The 21323-nt window shown below is 40.3% G+C and overlaps 1 protein-coding gene across 1 annotated transcript in view; it reads left to right on the top strand.

The window, feature by feature from the left end:
- LOC139720557 (WD repeat and FYVE domain-containing protein 3-like) overlaps positions 1 to 21323 on the top strand; it is a 98880-nt gene that overhangs the window by 52488 nt on the left and 25069 nt on the right. The window contains exons 7-20 of the mRNA XM_071631909.1: positions 4257 to 4423; positions 5751 to 5806; positions 8684 to 8928; positions 9640 to 9815; positions 10356 to 10457; positions 11343 to 11536; positions 13750 to 13888; positions 14485 to 14585; positions 15211 to 15359; positions 16883 to 16969; positions 17528 to 17825; positions 18288 to 18502; positions 19252 to 19664; positions 20367 to 20588. Of these exons, the coding sequence (XP_071488010.1) occupies positions 4257 to 4423; positions 5751 to 5806; positions 8684 to 8928; positions 9640 to 9815; positions 10356 to 10457; positions 11343 to 11536; positions 13750 to 13888; positions 14485 to 14585; positions 15211 to 15359; positions 16883 to 16969; positions 17528 to 17825; positions 18288 to 18502; positions 19252 to 19664; positions 20367 to 20588 (2564 nt within the window). The remainder of the gene's footprint in view (positions 1 to 4256; positions 4424 to 5750; positions 5807 to 8683; positions 8929 to 9639; positions 9816 to 10355; positions 10458 to 11342; positions 11537 to 13749; positions 13889 to 14484; positions 14586 to 15210; positions 15360 to 16882; positions 16970 to 17527; positions 17826 to 18287; positions 18503 to 19251; positions 19665 to 20366; positions 20589 to 21323) is intronic.

The following is a 21323-nucleotide window of genomic DNA, read 5'->3' as shown; positions in this document are numbered from 1 at the left end:
GATCTACTGTACACATGCTCTGTACTTTAAGTTTAAGTGTCTCTATGCCCTGTACGTTCTGGTAACATTTTCAATCCATGTGAATTACTGGATATAGCTGTAATAGCAAGAGATGCATTTATTCAGCATAAAATCCTAAATGGTGTGCTCTTTATGCCATCCAATTCTTAAATTCAAGATAGATGATTCTGAGCTTGGTTGAGATTAACGTTTTTTTCAAAGGCTCTCACGCTGTCGTGAGTAAAGAGTGAATAGAGATCTGGAGCATAGTGCATTGGCACAAGGTTTTTTTTTTGAGATGTGTAAATGGCATCATTATTCATGACTGGAGGAAAAAGCCTAACCTGCGCACTTCTCCTACTGAATAATTCAGTTTAATCACTTTGACCAGTGAAAGTGCTCGATTTGTGAATTCTGCAAAATTTTGTTTTACTAGCATGATCGAAGAGCAAGTTGACTTTCATACCTCTTCAAGAAAGTGGAGGAATAATATTACCCTATAACATGGGAATGTGTATTTTCATGAAAAATTACATTTTGTTGAAATTTCTTTTACATTTTCTTTACATCATTGTTCTGTGGTGACATCACAAACTGTTCTAATCATTTCATCCAGCAATGGCTTCACTGAAAAAATTAATAACTTTTGAATGGATTGCCTAATTTTCAACAAACTGTGCTATGTGTTCTAATATAATTGCTGCAGTCACTCATTCCACATGTCATTTGGATTTCATTCTCCTGTAAGAAGATTGCATTACATTCTTCTTATGCAAACAAGCACAGTTCCCAGGTTTTTTTTTTTTTTATATCCTCTCAGGAATGAGCATTGAGAAATTCTTGTCTTTTTTATGCCTCCGCCACGAAGTGGTGCCGGAGGCATTATGTTTTCGGGTTGTCCGTCCGTCCGTCCGTCCGTCCGTCCGTCCGTCCGTCCTTCCGTCCGTCCGTCCGTCCGTCCTTCCGTCCGTCCGTCCTTCCGTCCGTCCGTAATGAATTTTGTGGACAGGGTAACTACCAAAACCTTTTGAGGTATCCTAATGAAACTTGGCATGTATGTGTATTAGGGGGTGAAGTTGTGCCTATCAACTTTTGGGTGCACATGCTCAAGGTCAAAGGTCAAAAGGTCAAGGTCAAATGATTAGAATTTCACTATTTCCCCCATATCTATGCAATGCCTAAAGATATTTTCTTGAAACTTAGTGTATACATGTATTAACCAATTAGGATTCTCTGGTGAAAGTTTGGGGTCATGAGGTCAAAAGGTCAAAGGTCAAAAGGTCAAGTAAAGTGTTAAAATTTTACTTTTTTCTCTGTATCTTGGAAATTGTTCAAGGTATCTTCATGAAACATAGTATATATGCATGTACTGACTGGCAGTGGTTATCTAGGGAATTCAGGGTTCATTGGGTCAAAGGTCAGGGGTCAAAGGTCAAGGCAATACTTCAAAATTTTACTATTTTCCTTATATTTATGCAATGCCAGCAGGATTATTTTGTTTAACTTGATGTATGCATGTATAACCCAATAGAAATTATCTGGGATTTTTTTTTTTTGCCAAGAAGGTCAAAGGTCAAAAGGTCAAAGTGAAAGTGCTGAACTTCTTTCTCCATATCTCGAAAGTGGCTCAAGTTATCTTGAAACTTAGTACATATTTATGTATGTTCTGCCTGACCGTGATTCTCTTATAAATCAAAGGCCAGATGAAAATGATAACAATTTACTGTTCAATACAGAAATTGCACTTTTTCTCCATACCTTGAAAATTACTCGGTGCATAAACTTACGAAAGGGTCAAAGTCAAGTTAAAGTTCTTAAATCCCCAAAAACATGCTCTCCTCCAATTCATCCAATTAAACATACACGTGTAGGTCAAGGAAGGTAAATATTCAATACATTTGTGACAAACATGTCATTTTGATATTTTGCCAATTTTGTGAAAATGTAATCACACATTGTCCACATGTACCTGGTACTATAGACCCATTAGGAGAATCAGGCATTATGGCGGAGGCATACCAGTCGCCATAGCGACATTTCTAGTTTTTTATTTGTTTGTTTTTTAATGCATGTGGGTGAACCTTCCTCCACAGAAAGTCCCACACTTCTTTATCAGCCCTAATGAGCTACTTATTTGATCGTGTGAATTTTTGATGAATTGCTTGCTGAATTCAATGGAAAATATGGTAACTTGTGATAGCTTTCTGACAGAGCGATGAGGCAGACTATCAACAGCAAAACTATAAACTGCAGAACGATAACGATGCGCTCTCTGGCTGTCAGAGATCCACCTATTCTATGTGGCTCGTAGCCGAGCTGCCTTCTGAAGCCTGCTAAATATATCATCCCGGATCTTTCTCCCAACACTGCTCTCATTGCCTGAGGTCACCTGATACATGCCTATGACACCTGCATCGTCTAGTCAGGGTTGGCAAAATGGGGAGAGTCCCCCCCCCCCCCCCCCCCCCACCCCGTCCCCATAAGGAAGGAAGTGTTTGAGAGGAGGCAATGGTAGTGACACTTCCTGTCCTCAATTCTCTTTCTCCCTCCATCCCCTTCTCTCTCTTTCCCTCTCCCTCTCGCTCTTTTGTTGCTTTCTTTTTTTCCATCTCTACCTTCTCTTCCCCTCCTCTCTGTCTTTTCCTGTCTTTCTTTTTCTCTATCTTTTTTCTCTCGCTCTTTTTCACTCTCGCTCTTTATCTATCCCTCTCTATCTTCAAACTATCTCTTTCTCTATCATCCTTTTCTTCTTCCCCTCTCTCTCTTTCTCCCAATTTCTCTTCTTCCATCTCTCTCTTCTTTCTCCCTCCGTTGCTCTTTTACCTATCTCTCCCTCCTTCTGTCTCTCTTTCCTGTCTCCCTCCAGTTCTTTAGTTTTTCCTCCCCTCCTCGTCTCTCCAGCAAGCTGCTCTTCTCCTCCCCTCTTAATCATCCTTGTGTCTTTTTGCCGTTTCTCCATCTCTCTTCTATCTCTCTCATCCGCCTTACCCTGTCTGCTCTCTCTGTTCTCACTCATACCATCTCATTGTACTCATGTTTGAAAATTGATCTTGCATGGGCATAATATTGCTGACAGTACTTGATATTGATAGAGATAAAATGGCATTTTCTCCCGATTTGTCCAAATTCCGGGACACCGTTGTCTTGCAACTGTTCGTTCTGTTTCAGAGTTTTATTATTATCCTGAATGTTGTACGTGTCATCTGGTGAAGACTTCCCCCAAAGAAACTTCCAAAGACACAAATATGTCTGGCCCTTCCTCATAGAGACAGTTTCGATGTTGTAGATTGGGAAAGATTGCGGCCATCATGGCTACATCTATGATGCTAATGGCTGATTGATGCCTGCTGATAATTACTTAATGTTGCACCAAAGTACTTCATTATTGTGGGATATTTTGCTATCAGTGTCCTTTTATTGATGTTGTGAAATTGTAGCAGGAATGATATAACAGCAAAAAGTAAAAGAAATGGTGATAGTGATACTGATAATAACATAGTTTTTATTATCATTATTGTAATAATGATAGTAACATTATCTTTATTATAGTAATGATGATTGTGATAATCATTAGTATTATTTTCATTATTATTATCATCATCATCATGTTCATCAAAATCATCTGCATTATTAGAAGTACCAGCAGTAGCAGCAGTAGAAGGAGTATCATGATTTTTTTGTGGATTCACATTAAAATGGTTTTTTTTTTAGTCGTTCTAAAGTTATATCCCATATATCTGTTTGATTCTTTATCTTGTCATTATGGGCATAATGTATACACAATGTACTGTCAGACTATGAACGGAAAGTTGTTATTCTGTCTGTTTGAACATTCATGGAATATCTGGGGGAAAAAAAAAACCTCAAAAAAATGAACATATTGCACTTCTTGAAGGTGTTGTGGATCTGAACGTAATACTATGATATGAATATTTGCATTCCAGCGATGAAGAACGAAGGCTCAGGCACTGACAAAACAAAATACAGTATAGTACGGTCAATATGAAGAATTTTAATGTAAAAACACAAAGAACACCATATTCATATTTTTTTTAAGCAAGTTCATCATCAAATAGAGAAAAATTAATACATATTTTTGAAGATAGTTTTAAAATCATCACATGTTTCTAATATTTTCCTTGATTTTCAGCAGCTTCAGTCTTGAATATCTCAAAGTGATAAAGATAGATATATTGGTTTTTGCTTTTACACTCTCCATATGTTTGTACATGATATCAATTCATTCTGTACTCCAGACTGGAGGCCATGGACACAGAAGAGTCCCTTCACTCACTGAGGAACCTGGTCCTACTGATCTCCTCGTTGACGTCCTGCGGGTTCCAGGAGCTGCGTCCAAGCTCCATCGTCTACGAGGCGCCTTTCCAGCAGCCTGGCTTCACACTCCCACAGCCGACAGGGAAAGGTACCCTACCCATTGTTGTCTGTCTTTTCAGTAATAATGTGTAGTTTGTGTGTTGTTGTTTTTCTACAGGCCAAAAGAATATTTTTTTATGGATGCAAGTACAGATTTTCATTATTATCATTTTCTTTGATAGTGTGTTGGTTTCTTTTCAGCAAAATCAGGTGAAGGGATGGTATAGTTTTGGTTGAGATGGGAGATTCAAATTTTAACTTTTTGCAAGATAAATAGAAACCACTTATGAAATATGAAAGAGTACACAATTCTAAGGAGAATTCAAAATTTCTTTTATGAAATCGGCTTAATCTTCTGTTCCTTGTGTCTTTATCAAATTTTCAAAAAAAAAAGATGAAAGAAATTAATCTAAATTTGTTCGTAACTTTTTGAGTTATTTTGCAAACAGACAAACAAACAAACCAGTGCCAGTAAAAACATAATATCTTTGGTAGAGGTAATAACTGCAACATGTGACCAATTTGAATTCATATTTACGGGCTTTTCAATAGCATACATGTAAATGAATAACTTCTTTGTTTTTCCCAGTCACCTCAGTGAGGAAATGTTTTGTTTTCAAATGTAAGTGTTGTATTAGAAATGCATTCATTTGTGGTATCATTCTATCTAGGTATTGAAGTCTGCAGTAACAGTGAGCCTCCCTCAAAACTGACATTTGCTTGACATTTTCCTTGTTGTTTCTCAAGTAAAATCTCCATGCTAAATAAATCTGGCTATATGTCAGTGATGATGCACTTTACTGCAGTGCCTCTACAGAGTTGAACTTGATCACTTTTCATACTCTATTATCTGTGGACTCTATATCATACATATACTTGAAATTGGTCTTATGAGAATACACACTCACATGCACACATCCATAATTACGTTGTATACATATATTAATTTCTTTTTTTTCTTGCCCCATTCTTTCCCTGCCTTTCCCTGATACCCCCCCCCCCACCTGTCCTTGTCTGTTACACTTTCACTCTCGCTCCTTTTGTATTGCCGTCTCTCTTTCTGTCTGTCTGTCTGTCTTTCTCTCCATTGTTTGGTAAATATAGCCTATCAGGTTGAAGGATTTTAGAGTATTTTTGGATACGAAATCTGAGCACTGTTTACATATTAAGCACTTCATAATTGTAGTGTGTGGGCGATATTTGAAGTTTCACTCGCCAGCTTGCGAATTGCCTAGATTTGCCATTTTGTACCTGGGAGAACTTAAAGACGGACGTAGATGCTCAATAGTCCTCTTTGTAGGTGAGATATGATGTTGTGGATGCAATCCGTGAATGGAGTACTAGCCATTTCTGTTTTTCTCTATATTCCTTGACAGGAAATAGCGTGCGAAATCTTCAGGCTTTCCAGGTTCTGCAGACTGTCTTCCTTAAGGTGAGCTGGAGCATGATCTTTTTTCCGTTATTTTGTAGTTCACAGATTAATGATCCTTGGCGTGGTCCAGTGGGATCTAGGTGTAAGTCCACTATTTGATCGAGATTTTTGGCAGAACAGCAGACCACTCTCACTTAGTGCTGGAGGCACTGTTTTTGTGTGAAACAGCAATTCAGTATTGATGATTGTTTGGTTTGTAAGATGATTTTCATGATTGCATGGATATGTCATCATATCAACCTAGATTTTTTTCTTTTGTCTTTTACTCTTCTGAGAGAGCTATGTGCATGGTGTTATGTGCAAAGGAGCGTTTTGATTTGTGTTAACCTAGTGTATATGATGTTCCTTTTGCATTGTTATTAAAACTGTTAGAAGGATTTACTCTTGTATGTGTGTCTAGCAAATAGTCTCAATTGTTTACTGATAAATACAACAACAACAAAAGGAAGAAAATTGCTAGGAAATGTTTGATAGCACAACTATAGGCAGGCCTGGCCCGAAGCATAAATCTCTAAATGTGTTTTGTTGTGAAATTCCCATAAGCACGGTACCTGGACACTTGAGTGCTGTGCTCTAATTTCAACAACATCCAACTTGCAACGGCGTTTCGACAAAATTGAAAGTACATATTTCTATATCAGCCAGATTTGTCAGAGAGAGAGAGAGATAGAGAGAGAGTTATTCTGACTTATGAAAGGTTGTAAATTTTTGCAAGCTGTGGGAAGAACATTGCATTCACATGGTATTCATTGTGAGTCTTCATTCAGGAAAAACATTGACTTCTTTACTGTATGTGTCATGTATTCTGAGACTATAGCACATGAGCACTTTTCTGTTAAAGCTATGTAACTATGTCTAGAAGCATATAATATGCTAAAAATGCAGTACAGCAAAGTTGTAAGCGAAAATTTGCAAGCTTTGCCGTGATGTGAAATTTTATATGACAAAGCTGTGGCAATGTCGCTTTCAATGCACTGTCACATATTGCAATTTATTGATCAGTTTGTGAGCGGTTGTGTGTCTGAGCAAAATATGCGAAGTTCGCGAGCCATGCAAGTAGGTGTGCTAACATGACACACAAAGATTTAAAGAGACTCCTCTCCCATCCCAGGACATGATTAAAGAAAGGGGTATGTTGGTCAAGACTATAAGCGATTATTTTGAAGTGAGTCTGTGTCGATTTCATAAGAGATATTGTCTCTGCCAACAGGATCCCAGTGAAACAATCACAGGTTTCTAGTCTAGTGCATCAGACACTTTATCAATAAAGTCGGGATCTTAACTCTGTGCTGCTGATCAGACTAACCTGCGCTATCGACAGACCTCCCAACCTTTCTGAATTTGGAGGAAAGAATCTGAATTTTGACCATTCCCAGCTCTTGTTTCAATAGGTGTTTTCTGATTTTCTTGATAATTTTGCTACACACTCCTATGGGAACTGCTCTTTCTTTCCTTCTGTGGAACCAAATCATCCTCTTTTTCAGTCAATAATGTTGTTAGGTTTATATCAAGCAGAAAACAGTAACAAGCGGAAAAGTGGCTTGATAAAAATGACTTCGGCCCTATTACAGTCTTAGAGAACTGAATGTCAGCACTTTCTCGTACCTTTTGGTGGTAGTGTGCATTTATGCATGTTTTCCTTGTGCTTTTATATATATATATATATATATATATATATATATATATATATATATATATATATATACAGTTTTATATTTGCAGATTTTGCAAGTGGGCAGGATATTTGCTAATTAAACAACGTACAAAAATATTGCCTTCTGCCATACAACTGCAATGTAGAATGTCTCAAGGGCAGGAATTGCCAACTCCCTCATTTCAAAAGGGATGATACTTTCCTCTCATGCCATTACTATGGTTCTCTTTAGCAGGTTTAACCGCAGGCAAAATTGCCTTTAAAGTCCCAATTTGTGAGTACTACGCTCATGCAGCCAATGCATGTATATCATATATTTAAGAACATTCACAGGATCGGCTGATGTATGATTAAAGAGGAAGAGTACAAGTACACGTAAGCCAAGAGCATAAAGCAACGAATTTAATATGTTTAAGAAATATTCACTCTCACACATTTTACGGGTTGGACTAGTTAAATGGAGATGATTGTCATTCCTTTTTGGCTACTTCCCCTTTCTTAGCAATGTTTTATGCATATCCATGTTGACAATATTTTAATTTGCATTCTAATTGTTCTGTATGACATTGTGTTTTTATACTTACTTGTCATGACTTTAATGATGAGAAAATGAATTGAATTCCTGTTATGAGAGGCAGTTTAGTATCACTGCTTGTGCAATATATGCAGTATATCTATATTTGAAGTATACAAGAACATTGACAAGATCATTTGATGTTATATAGCAGGAGAGTACTTGTATAGCTAGGAGTAAGCTGTGACCTATATGTTTAGAAAAGGATGCCATGTATTGTACCTGTTATGATAGGTATTTTGATATTACCACTGCCAAGAAAAAGTTACACAAACTGTCATCTTTGTGTGACAAGTGATTGGCTTCAGTAAAGCTCTGATCCTGGCTGAAATGAGGCACCCATATGTTTATCAGAAAACATGAAACCCAAGTGTTTGTAGTTTTAGTAATACATGTAGGTATTGCAGCACAGGGTCCCTTTAAATATTGTCGTTAAGGAAGTTGATGATTAGAAATAAGATGTGGTTTTGTGCTGCTTAAAGTGGATATTAAGTCTATATAGGACACTTGAATCCCATTGACATAAGGATATGTCTGCTAATTAGAACTGAAACCTGGTCATTACTGCCAAGAAAGCTCTTGAAAGCAATAGTGGATGTCTGCTCATTTTTTCATATCTCTGTTTTGCTCTTGTTTTGTCTGTGAGCAGGCCAACACGGAACAGCTCTGCCGCATCGTGCTGGACGTCCTGACGTCGGTCTACAACTCGGACATCGCCAACTACTTCATCCTGGAGCCGCAGAACACGCTGTCGCAGTTCATCGACCGGATGACGACGAAGACGCCCACCATCCAGACCAAGACCCTGGAGCTGGTGGAGTTTGTGGTCTTCAACCTCAACTTTGTGCCCTACAAGGAGCTCATCAGCATCAGCCTGCTCATCAAGGCTGGCAGGTCAGAGGAAGAGGAGGAGGCGGAGGAGGAGGAGGAGGAGGAGGAGAAAGAGAGGGAGAGAGGGAGAGAAGGATGAAGGGAGAAAGAAGAAGAGAGAAAGAGAGAGAGAGAGAGAGATGAAGATGATAAGACTGTTAGACATATCAGGTAGACAACTACTAGTATTTTAAGTTGCTGAGTGAGCTCTGTATTATATATTTCATTAAGTAACAAAAACAAATGCCATGATGTTTCCTTTCTGCTACAATTTATGTCTTGTCAAAGAAATGCTTTTTCTTAAACAGAAAAATTCATATTTTCACACAAATCAGAAATGCAAATTATGCCTTGTCCGTAAAATGGTGTTAATGATGGAAAACGAATACTGTATATGCCATATATTTTGATGCGAGCTTAGTTTTGAATGCTGATGTGATCATGAGATCAAAAACACACCAAAATATTGCCTCCCATAACACAAATGTACTTATATTGCCCCAAAGTTGGCAATCACTATTCTCTGGTGCATGAAGAGGGATGATACTTATTTCTCGTAACTTGTACTGTCACATTTTCGACTGCAAATTTAATTATTTTCGATTGCAAATTTAATTATTTTCGATATTGTCTCATAGAGGTCTCATAGGCCTTAGACAAATGGAAGGTACACTCGCAATTTGTATGCTGCACACAGTTTTAATGACATAATTCCACTGTTGCACGATCCCACAGCTCGGTGGAATGCTGCATCAAGTCTGTGAACTGCCTTCTGAGGTTGGTGCGCCACAGCGCCATCTACAAGGACGTCTTTCGGGAGGTGGGCCTGCTCGAGGTCATGGTAACATGCCTGCACCGCTACGCCACGCTGCTCAAGGACAACCAATCAGAGAGCCAGGGATATACCTACAGTGAGTGTAGTCCCTCTCCCTCTCTTTCCCCCCACCCCTTTGTTGTTTATTTCTCTCTCACACTGGTCCATAATTACATTTTAATCAAAGTAATAAAAACAATATGGTCTGTTTTTTGTTTTTTGTGTTTTTTTTACCTGTGGCAGCTTGTATAGTGAAGCACTTTTTTCCAAGAGGGAAAGTGTCATTGTGTGCCTCCAGCTTTACCAGATATGTGATTGCATTCATACACTGGAGTCAAGAAGGGGCATAATGGGTTGAATGTCTTGTTCAAGGATGTAGGCGCTGTCAAGTGCAGGATCTCCTTCCTGTGTAAAGTCCAGACCCTCATCTAGGATTTGAACCCTGAGTCTCATGTCAAAGTGTCAAGAGTCTCTACCACTACACCACCGCTCACCCTGTTGCATTATGTTTAATTCAAGAAAACAGAGCGGAACACTAGACATATGAGATCATAGTGTCGACACGCTCTCAGTCTGCTGTCTTACGAGGCAGAGGGCGCTATAACACAAACACGCTTTGCATTTTGATCGTTCCCAGGCCCAAAGGCAGAGGTTCACATTCCAGATGATCAACAGAACCTGGCTTTTCTGGTGATGGAGGCGTTCACACTACTCCTCCACGACAACAATTCCAATGCGAGTAAGTGCAAAATCAATCTTCGGTGTGAACATTGTCAATCCAGGAAATTTCAGCGCTCGTGGTGAAGATACAGAGAGAATGGAGCATGAATTTGAGTGAATGGTGTCTCTGTGATTTCACTGTTGAGTCCCTCGTACCATGCTGAATCTTTAGGCTTCAAGTTTGTAGAACCATCGCCAAAGTGTAACAAATATCACTTTGATATTGAAGTTTTGAGTGGATATTGAACATCTATGTTTTAAACTCTGGTGTGCTCTCTGCAAAGATGCAGGAATAAGGTCACGAAGTGTATTTTGACAAGATTTGGTGGTAAGAAAAAAAAGGGAGAAATTTTGTTTTAGGAAAGTTACACATGGACTGAATTTTAAAAATTTCAGTGCAATTTTCACTGTACTTTGCTGTTGGGTGTTTTGGATATCTTTTGATTCCTTGCAAGGTTTTGTGGCAGAAGCATTTCCAGACCAGTCATTGACTTGCCCCAAATTGCATCAACTACCCCTTGCTACCATGATGGCAGAAGTAGTGTATACAACAGTTGAGATACAGCTGTACTGTATATCTTGTGTGAATTTGTGTCCAGCCAGGCCCACTGTATACTGTATTAGCTGTTATTTTCACGAGGGTTTAATTTTCATGAATTTCGCGAATCACACTTGGACCACGAATTTAACAAGGCTTGAAAATGTCACCATGCGCTAAGGTTAAATTGCGCCAATGAAGGCCTTTGTGTCAGTTCGCGGAAACAACATCTTGCGAAAATGTCCGTGACCTCCTCATTCGCGAAAATACCTGTACATGACAATAACAGCGTATACAGTAATATGCTGTATGCAGAAGCAATGATTTTGTTATTAATGGATCATGTATTTTTATGTGTGCATACAGTCGTGTTCCGAGAGAGTGGCGGGGCGCGCTGCGTGCACAACCTGGTGCCCTACGTCCAGTGCCGCCAGCAGGCGCTGGCCATCGTCCAGCAGCTCGTCCTGTCCAAGGAGGGGGACGACGACATGGGCACCCTGCTCGGGGTCATGCAGTCCTCGGACATTCGGGCCATCACCCTCAAGATCGACATCCTGCAGGTACAGTTGGGGTCATGTGGTTGATCATGTGACATATTGATCCCATGCTAGGCTTTCATGCTAAACATCCATGCGGGATGCTGGATGTTTCGTTGTAGTTTCAAAGTCAGAACATTATTTTCCATCTCTCTTCCATGTTGCAGGTAGGAACCATAGATTATGTGGTCATAAGATGTAAGAACCAAACTCTTTGATGTGTAAAAACTTCAAATGATACAGGCATTAAGGACTTTTTCCTAGAACATATAATATTTTTCATGTAACATCAAAGCCTATCAAAAAAGTAAACAACACAGTAAAAAGATTTTATCATTACATGCCACCCATGCTGTCATATATTAACATATAGGTACACTTGTTGTTGAAATTGCTACCTAACAGCAATCTAAAAATGGCTATTGTTTACAGTAGAATGTTTCTGTTGTACAATTGTACATCAAAATCCCAAGTGTACAAAATGTTAATGGTACTTATAAGTACTTAGTAATAGCAGATGCAGAAAAGGCTGATATGGTGCGGGCCAAATTGGAACAATTAATCCAAGCCGTGAGCACAAAGTAAAAAAAAAAAACGATGTTAGCTGTTTCTGTTGTCAAAATTTCAGGGGAATTTCTGATGACTAATTTGTGAGCTAATGAGAGGTTGTATTTCAATCCACATCCTTTGCACAGAGGAGGATTTTTTGTCCCCGCCGAACGAGTTCGAGCAGGGGACTATGAAACGGGCTCCGTACGTGTGTGTGTCCGTGTGTCCGTCCGTCCGTCCGTCCGTGTGTCCGTGTGTGCGTCCGTGTGTGCGTCCGTGTGTGATCAAAATCTTCAATTTGCTACTTCTCTGTCATTTATGAGCCGATTTTGATTCTGTTTGCTTTATATGAGAGCACTACATGGGAGCTTTTAAACTTTTACACAGAATTTCAGTTGTGACCTTTGACCTTGACCTTTGACCTATATTGTACATTTTGCTACAAAATGCTACTCCTTCGCCATTTCTAACCCGATTTCGATTCCGTTTGCTTTATGTGATGGCACTAGGTGAGGGCTTCAAAACTTCTACACAGAATTTTGACCTTTGACTTCTTTGACCTTTGACCTTGATTTTTGACCTGTATTGTACATTTTGCTACAAAATGCTACTCCTTCGCCATTTCTAACCCGATTTCGATTCCGTTTGCTTTATGTGATGGCACTAGGTGAGGGCTTCAAAACTTCTACACAGAATTTTGACCTTTGACTTCTTTGACCTTTGACCTTGATTTTTTGACCTATATTGTACATTTTGCTACAAAATGCTACTCCTTCGCCATTTCTAACCCGATTTCGATTCCGTTTGCTTTGTGATGGCACTAGGTGAGGGCTTCAAAACTTCTACACAGAATTTTGACCTTTGACTTCTTTGACCTTTGACCTTGATTTTTGACCTGTATTGTTCATTTTGCTACAAAATGCTACTCCTTCGCCATTTCTAACCCGATTTCACTTCTGTTTGCTTTATGTGATGGCACTAGGTGAGGGCTTCAAAACTTCTACACAGAATTTTGACCTTTGACTTCTTTGACCTCTGACCTTGATTTTTGACCTATATTGTATATTGGCTACAAAATGCTACTCCTTCGCCATTTCTAACCCGATTTCGATTCTGTTTCCTTTATGTGATAGCACTAGGTGAGGGCTTCAAAACTTCTACACAGAATTTTGACCTTTGACTTCTTTGACCTTTGACCTTGATTTTTGACCTATATTGTACATTTTGCTACTAAATGCTACTTCCGGCGGGGACATATATTACGCACCGCGTAATTTCTACTTTTCCTTGTTTGTTTTTGTTTTGTGTGTGTGTGTGTGTTCACAAAGACAGCTACCCAGACTCTTTGTTCAAACTACCTCAGTTCCCAATGAAGGATCGCAACTTCCTCATCCTCCAAGTGATGTCATGTGTTGTTTCTGTGTGTGAATACAGGCAAGTTTTTGCCTGCTGACCTAGATTTTAAATGATTGCCATACTGTCAGTCAGAGCTGAAGGAGCAACTTTGACGAGTCTTAGACACTGTCCTCGTCATACTTTTCTGCACTCAGTCTGGTTGACCTGATTGAACAAGTTATCTCACTTACCAACTACCTCGAATAATCTTAAGTTGAAAGTGATAAAATAGTGTACCATCATTATGAGGAGTCATTGATAACTGTGATGCTGCAAATGTCCTGTGTCCACAGTCCCTGGTCTATGTTCTGCGGGAGAGTAGCCGGTCCAGGACCATGTTCAGAAAAGTGGGCGGGTTCCTGAACCTCATCTCAGTACTAGTGTCGGTAGAGGAGTGCCTGGAAGACCCCGTCAAGGAACCGTGGAATGCAGGTGAGGTTTGACGGCCCAGTAGTGCTCCATAATAATTAGATATTTATAGTTTGTTTGGGGGTGCATCCAGTGCATCCAGGTTTACTGATAAGTCATGCTTTTTTTTTTTTCTGATAATTACTATGAATCATGTCTTTAATCTTTGATTGCTCTCGTGTCATATTTTGATAAAGGTTTAGGAGTATCAGTCTGTCATTTATCACTGAAAAATACACTGTAGTGATATAAGTGGTAAGCAAGAATGATGTTAACAATTACGTTTTTAGTGGAGGTTGCCCACTCATCATCTGGTATGGTTACTTGACAGCTCTTCCAGATAGTACTCAATGAAAGAAAGAAATGTAGTCTACACTGTACATCTGCTTTCCTTTTTGCATCAGTATCTGCAGCCATTGATACAGTTTAGTTATGTCAAGATAATCCACCATGATTATGTGGTGATTAAAGATGAATCAATACTTTGTAGTCTAACTTCGATCATTGTAAAAAGTCATGTACAATGTACTTTTATCAATGCTCTTGTATTAAGGTGACATTGATTTTGTCATTAGACTGTATGGTCTTTTTGTTTTGCTCCCCGTGCGTCTCACATTCAGTGCCAAGGGATCAAATCTTTGGTCTCATCCACGTGGTGTTCCAGGCGCTGACTGCTGCAATGAGACAGGAACCAGCCAATGCCAAATTCTTTGCCACTGAGGTATTAAGGGGCATCATGGAGGTGGGGTGGGGAAGGGAGATGTGTTGGGGATGGTGTTAATGGAGGGGCAGGGATGGGGGCTTTGAGATCTTGGAAGGGTGTTGGTGGGGGTTTGTCTGATGAGGATGTTGCCTTCCTGTTCATTTGACAGCATGCAGTTGTGATAGTCACCCTGAACTTTCTTTCCATTGGACAGAAATGAAAGAATGGATATACATGTAAAACCATGGATGGATGGATGGATGAATGAATGAATAAATGAATGAATGAATGAATGAATGAATGAATGAATGAATGAATGAGTGGATGGATGGATGCAATAATGAATGAATTAATATGAATTAATGAATTAATAAATGAAAGGTGAGAATTAGAAAGTGGAGGAATCAAAGTAAACAAGATTGTTAAAGAGAAGAATCTCAGTGCTATACATAAAATTGTTTGAAACTTCCAATCAATTTGGATTTGTTGATGATGATGATGATACACCAGTGCCTGTGACAATAACAAATCTTGTGTAAAGTATTTCAGACATATGACTCTGCAAGATCTTGTTTGGGAGAGTAATGTATTAGAGTGACATAAACATGTCATACTGTATCTCTGTCTGTCTTGATTTAAATAGATACAGTACGAGCGGCTGACCAACGCTGTGAGGTCACTGGGGTGCTTCAGCCGGGTGTGTGAGCTACCTCACCACGCGGACGCTGGACCACCCCCCACAGAGGAGCAGTCATCGAATGCCACGTTCTCAGATCTCTTCAATGTCAAGGGGTGAGTCTCTTGGACATTCCCTCTAGTTTGCAGGCATGAACCCTTGTTGGTCATAAAGGAGTCTGCACCAAGACTACTACATGCACCACTGGCACTGTCCCATAAGCCCTGTATTGCCAGTGGTGCATGTAGTAGTCTTGATGCAGACTCCTTTATGAGCAACAAGGGTTTGTGCCTGGAATATACATCCCCTCTTCCTCAGGAACGTCCCTGCCTCGACACTTTGGGACGCTGTTGAGATTTGCATTTTTGTATGTGTGTGTGTGTGTGTGTATTTGTGTTTATGTGAGAGAGTTGTCACATGTTCAGTTGTGACCTCGCTTGATGCATGGCGTGATCTGAAGAGAGTTTAGATGGAAACTTTTGAAAGAAGCTAACTGAAATGTGATGATAAGTGTCCTCTATCAAGTGGGAAGTTCAATAGATACACTTGTATACTTGCCTATCGCTGGTACTCAAAAGCTTCCAGCATTCAAACAATGGTTTAGAAACTCAAAACCTAGCGCTGTATGAATATCTTGTACATGCATCTTACTACCATGTATGTGTAATAGAGTATATCATGTGTATCGAAGGTGACTTTATGCTAACATTGTCAAGTGTGCCCACATTTTAGGAATATATACAGCAGATTTTCCCTCTTATTGCTACATTGAAGTTGATACAGTTGTGCCCTTACTTTGTGTGATAACATGTGGAAAATGCAGACTGTTGACTGTGTAACTATAAAGTACAATCTCAAGTTTGTAAATATTGTTGTTGCTGTGACATAATTTCAGAGCTGTGCATTATTTGTTTTATACATGTATGCCTGTTGAGGATTACAGTTGGTAATATTCTAAAGCATCAATGCCATCCAGTCTTTAAATTAGGCTTCCATCTCTACTAGTGGTGTAAATGTGCGAGATTTCTCTTGGTTGCAGCAAAACCTGTGCAAAGAGTGTGAAAATCAGTTGTCTATAGTCAAGAGAATAATTGCTGATAACTTGTAATTGACTAATTTATAGTTATGGTATGACAGCAGCTCATGTGATTTTGGATCAAAAATTGTTGATGTGTGGTGAAATGTTATTGTTTTAAAGGGATAGTATAGTATTAGTGGAGATGTGGATTGGGCTTTTACCTTTTTGCGAGATACCAAGCAACCACTTATGTAATAGTACAGAGCATGCCATCCTAAGAGGAACTGAAAATTCATTTGATGAAAATCGGTTTTGGAATGGCTGAGACAGCCAAAAACCAAGTAAAACAAAGCAATCATAATAAAAGATGTGTCTCACCTTTTATCGGGATCACTCTGTTTTGGATATCTCAGCCATTTCAAAAAAAATTTTCATCAAATAAATGTTGAATTCTTTTTGGAATCACATGTTCTTTCATATTTCATAAGAGCTGTCTAATTATCTCGCCAAAAAATGTTAGAAACCTTAAGTTAGGTCTCAACCAACACTACACAATCCCTTTAATGTATAGCAGAGTGTGCATGTAAAGATGCGTTTTGTGTTGGCACTTGTTCTCTGCAGAAATAAAGATGCAATACCCACGTCGCTTCATTCGGCATGTTTACTGCTGAGATGCGTCTATGATGTAACCATTGACGCATACGGGAGGTAAGAATCAGTAGATGTTAGCCCCACACCAAGCAGATATTCCTTTTTGCTGTTTGCCCATCAATTTGGCTCCAGTATTTATTCTTGTGTCCGTTTAAACTTGGGCAAAATCTCTTTGTATACTTTGTCAATTTGACTAATATTTGTCCATATAGAGAAATATCCTGCAAAAATTAAGATCAGTAACTGATTATGTACCACCAGAAACACATTTTGATCTATGAATGATACCAAGGGTCAGTCAGATTTCAGAACTCTGTTGTAGACTTTTCTTATCTGTCCATTGGAATACTTCTCAAATTGCCAAGGAGCACAATTCTTTCACCCACATTTAAAAAAAAATCATTGTTTGAAATCAAATTTCTTGGTCATCATAACTACTGTATTCATGTGTAGGGTGTGGACATTACTCACTATGAGGCTATGATTGGTTTTAAAAACAATGTTCAATGTACAAGTCAGTATTTTGAATTTGAGACACTGTGTTATTGACACAAGTTATTTAATATTGTTGGCCCACAAGTTGTCTCTACTCTTCTCTCTCACTTCGCCAAATAGCAAATCTGCCGAGACGCCCATCAACTCCCCTGCCATGAGTCGACACGTCCACGACGCCATCACCCCTCTGCCTACCTCTCCCCCGTCCCCCAGGCATCCCCTCTCCGCCCCGACCACGCCCTGCTCCGCGTCTCCTGTGCCGGGCAAGTCGCCCCGCGGCTCGGTGGGGAGGCTCTCCGGGGTGGGGTGGGGCCAAGGTGCCCCCATGCCCACCCACCCGACGATAGTCCATCCTGGCGCCGTGCTGTCCCTCATGGATCTGCTACCGTCCATCATCAGGCCCGACTGCAATGAGAAGGTGAGGATAGTTTGATTGGAAGAGTGACAGAAGGATGAGCGAAGTGGAAGAGAATGAGTAGGAATGATATTAGAGAGGAAGGGATAGCCTAAAAACAATGTTGATGCCGGTACCCAAGGAGAAGAGGAGAAAGTGAATGGATGAGATTTGTTTGAATGGTGGAAGGAGGAAGATAGCTGTGATTTGTTGCATACAACTAAGGGTTATATTTGTCAGTGTCTTGTGCAGCTGGATTTGGTAAATCTGTTATCATGTATAAAGCAAACGATGATGGACATGACCTGAACTTCTTTGCTTCATTTCATGATCTACCTCAACTTGCCATGCAACTGAGGGTTGTAATCGTGAGTGTCCTTTGTAGTTGGATTTGGTAAGTCTGCTATGTATGGAGCAATTGATGACAGATATGACCAGAACTTCTCTGCTTCATTTCACAAACTGCCCCCTGCGGTCACTGCCCAGGTCATCTTGGCCCTCCAGACACACCTGGTGGACGTCATCCAGGACCTGGTCAAGAGCGAGCGCAACCAGCAGATCATGTGCGAGGCGGGGCTGCCGCAACGCCTGCTGCAGATCGGCTCGGCCGCCCTCTCCAAGGAGGACCACACGCTGCACATGCCGCTGCAGCACATGCTGGAGCGGCTGGCCTCCCAGGCCCTGGAGCCCAAAGATCTGAGGTATGATTGACTCCCTCCCAATCCCCCTCCTCTGTCACCTTAACTATTAACTCTTAGGTTGCCAAATTTGCAATTTTGCACCATATAATACACACAAATTCCATTGAGCAGCAATTTGTCTGTAATGTTTAGAGTTAAAAGAAGGAAAAGAAAAACCTCCCACGCCACTCCCCCTTCACTTCCCCTCTTCCCTCACCTTAACCCCCCCCCCCCCCAAAAAAAAAAAAAGTGGAGATACCAGTTACAACATAAATTTTGTCTCCCCCTGTCAATGTCAATTCTCCTGCCCCATGTGTGTACAGAATATGATCTTTGCAGGTGGTTGTCATGCCCCTTCATACATGCTCACTGGCCTTCCTGTGAGAAACAGAGAGGGATCCAAAGCATATTGACATGTGCCATATTTGAAAATGATTTTTTTTTTTCTTAGTCATTTGTGTATCCTTTGTTTTGGGAAGGCTTTTTTTAGAGATGTGTTTTAAGTGTGAGATTTAATCCTCATTGATATCTATGGCCACAACCATTTAATGACATTTATGTAAAAATTCTGATGTGCCAAATGAGAAGTTCTGAATCAATGAATGGATTGAGCTGTCTTGCCTTTGGAACTGATGACTTCTCAGTGGTGGCAACATACTCTACGGTATCTTGATGCAGTCCTGAAACAAATCACATTCAGTAAGTATTCTTCTGAGGCAGTATGTGTAATGCTGTCTTTCCTACTGCACCTTTTTGATATAACCCAACAGAGACTTTCTACGGCTGGGATCCCCACTGAATTGCCGCCCTCTAGAGGGGAACGAGGACCAAGACGCATCCGAGGACGGAAGCCCCACCAAGTCGGTGGAGTCGCAGATGTCCACCACGGTCAGTCCGCAGACGCCGAACGTGGCTGCGGGCAACGGCGCGCAAGCTCCGGCACAGGGTCAGGAGGTCCCCCTCACGCGGGTGAAGTGCCTCGTCTCCATGACGACCCCGAGAGATGTGCGGCTGGCCACCAGCTCCCTCACGCCGGCCTTCGTTGAGTTCGACATGAGCGGGGAGGGGTGCGGTTGCCTGTATCTGCCCAGCATCGCCCCTCAGGTGTCCCCCACCCAGAGCGTGGTGTCGGTAGGGATGGCCAGTGGGGGTGACGGTACCATTTCAAGCGGAATAGGATCAGGTAAGGTCTTCGGCTCATTATATGCCACCTTTTCAAGAAGTAGATGTAAACTGCATGTAGATGTATCTATACCAAATGTATCTTGAGTTGTCTCCAATATTTGCAGATATGATTACTGTATTGTATTAGTAGCTCATGTTCATTTGGAATCTAGAGATTAAGGTCATTTGTGAAGAGAACTGTAACTGAAAATGATCTCTGACAATCAAACTATTGTCCCCAAATGCGATTTTTGCCACTACTTGTTTGTATGCGTGTAATGAGGCAGATTTTGTGTGGAGTGAAAGCAGATGAGATACTTATGCACACCCCTGACGCATCTTGGGTGCAGTGTGAGCTGATTGGTGACCAAGAGTGGACCATTTACAGGCAAAAGTTTGCATAAATTTGGTTGATGTTCATGCAAAGGATACTACTCCACAAATTAGTTGATATATTAAAACTTATTTGTACTCATGAGATACATGTATGGTAGTTTTCACAATATTCAGTTTGAATTGAAGGTTTGTTTTTTTTCCTGATGTTTAAAATGAGTGACATACTTCTTTGCTTGACTAGAATTCTTCCAAAAACACTGAGAGTGAATAGTTGTGGGAACAATGACACCAAATTGATACTTAGCAATACATGTTTTGATTTTTGATAATGGGCACAATTGATTTGGGTACATCTTTCCCCTCATATCCACCACCCCCTCTGCAGGAGAGCGTCTGTTCCCGCCGCAGTCGGGGTTGTCGTTCTGTGTCTGGTTCTGCGTGGACCGCTACGGGACCTCCGAGACGGACATGCACCCCATCCGACTGCTGACCATCGTGCGGAGCGCGGGGATCAGCGACGCCCACCTGGCCTGCTTCAGCATCGGCATCACGGCCCACGACAGAAACCTCGTCATCAGCACTGCAGAGGATCCCTTCCCAAAGCCAGGTTCGACTCCTCTGTCTCCAGGCTCTCACCCCCTTACCTCTGTCTTCTTCCCCTCATTAAATGTTCAGAGCCATATGTGACTACTCAGCTCAAAACCAACAAAATGAATTTCCACTTTTCTACATAGTTTAAAAGAGGAAGCTGTAAGCCTTAACCCTAAAAAGACTGGGCTATTTTGGTAGCTCGAAAGACTGGGGGGGGGCCTAAAGGGCACCCCCTTAAGATCTCGGCCATGGATCGCGCGATTGCCGCAGAAATTTGCACAATGGTATTGTGCGATGTAATCTACAAGATCATTAAATTCAAATTTTCCAAAATAGCCTTTTTTTATTTTATTTTGATTAATTCTGCTAAATTATCTGAGAAATCAGACTCTTTGATCTAAATCAGTAAATAAAGCTCCAAAAGTGCTCATTTTTGGTGTAATTTTTCTTTGTGGCATTCTTAGCAAATGTACTTGAAAAAAATTCAGTATCAAAATTAATTTCTTATTTATTTTATTGTTTCATGAATTTCTTTGTATTTCTTTGTTTTTCTGACCTTTTGTTTTTGTTGTTTTTGTAAACAAAATTTGTGGCAGACACTTTTTGAAGTATGATACTCCTAAAACAAATTAATTTTAGCCATTGAGAGTAAAAATAAGTATATTTGTATGAACCATGTGAAAAAACTCAATTTGCATTGACTTTGTACACAAAATCACATTTTTGAGCCATTTTCGGCCTCACGTGCATG

Source organism: Diadema antillarum, unplaced genomic scaffold (genome assembly GCF_040938485.1).
Source record: "Diadema antillarum isolate AM-2024a unplaced genomic scaffold, OU_Dant_1.0 scf00000129, whole genome shotgun sequence".
Classification (NCBI taxonomy): Eukaryota; Metazoa; Echinodermata; class Echinoidea; order Diadematoida; family Diadematidae; genus Diadema; species Diadema antillarum.
Note: the sequence above shows the minus strand (reverse complement) of the source record. Positions and strands in the feature narration are given on the sequence as shown.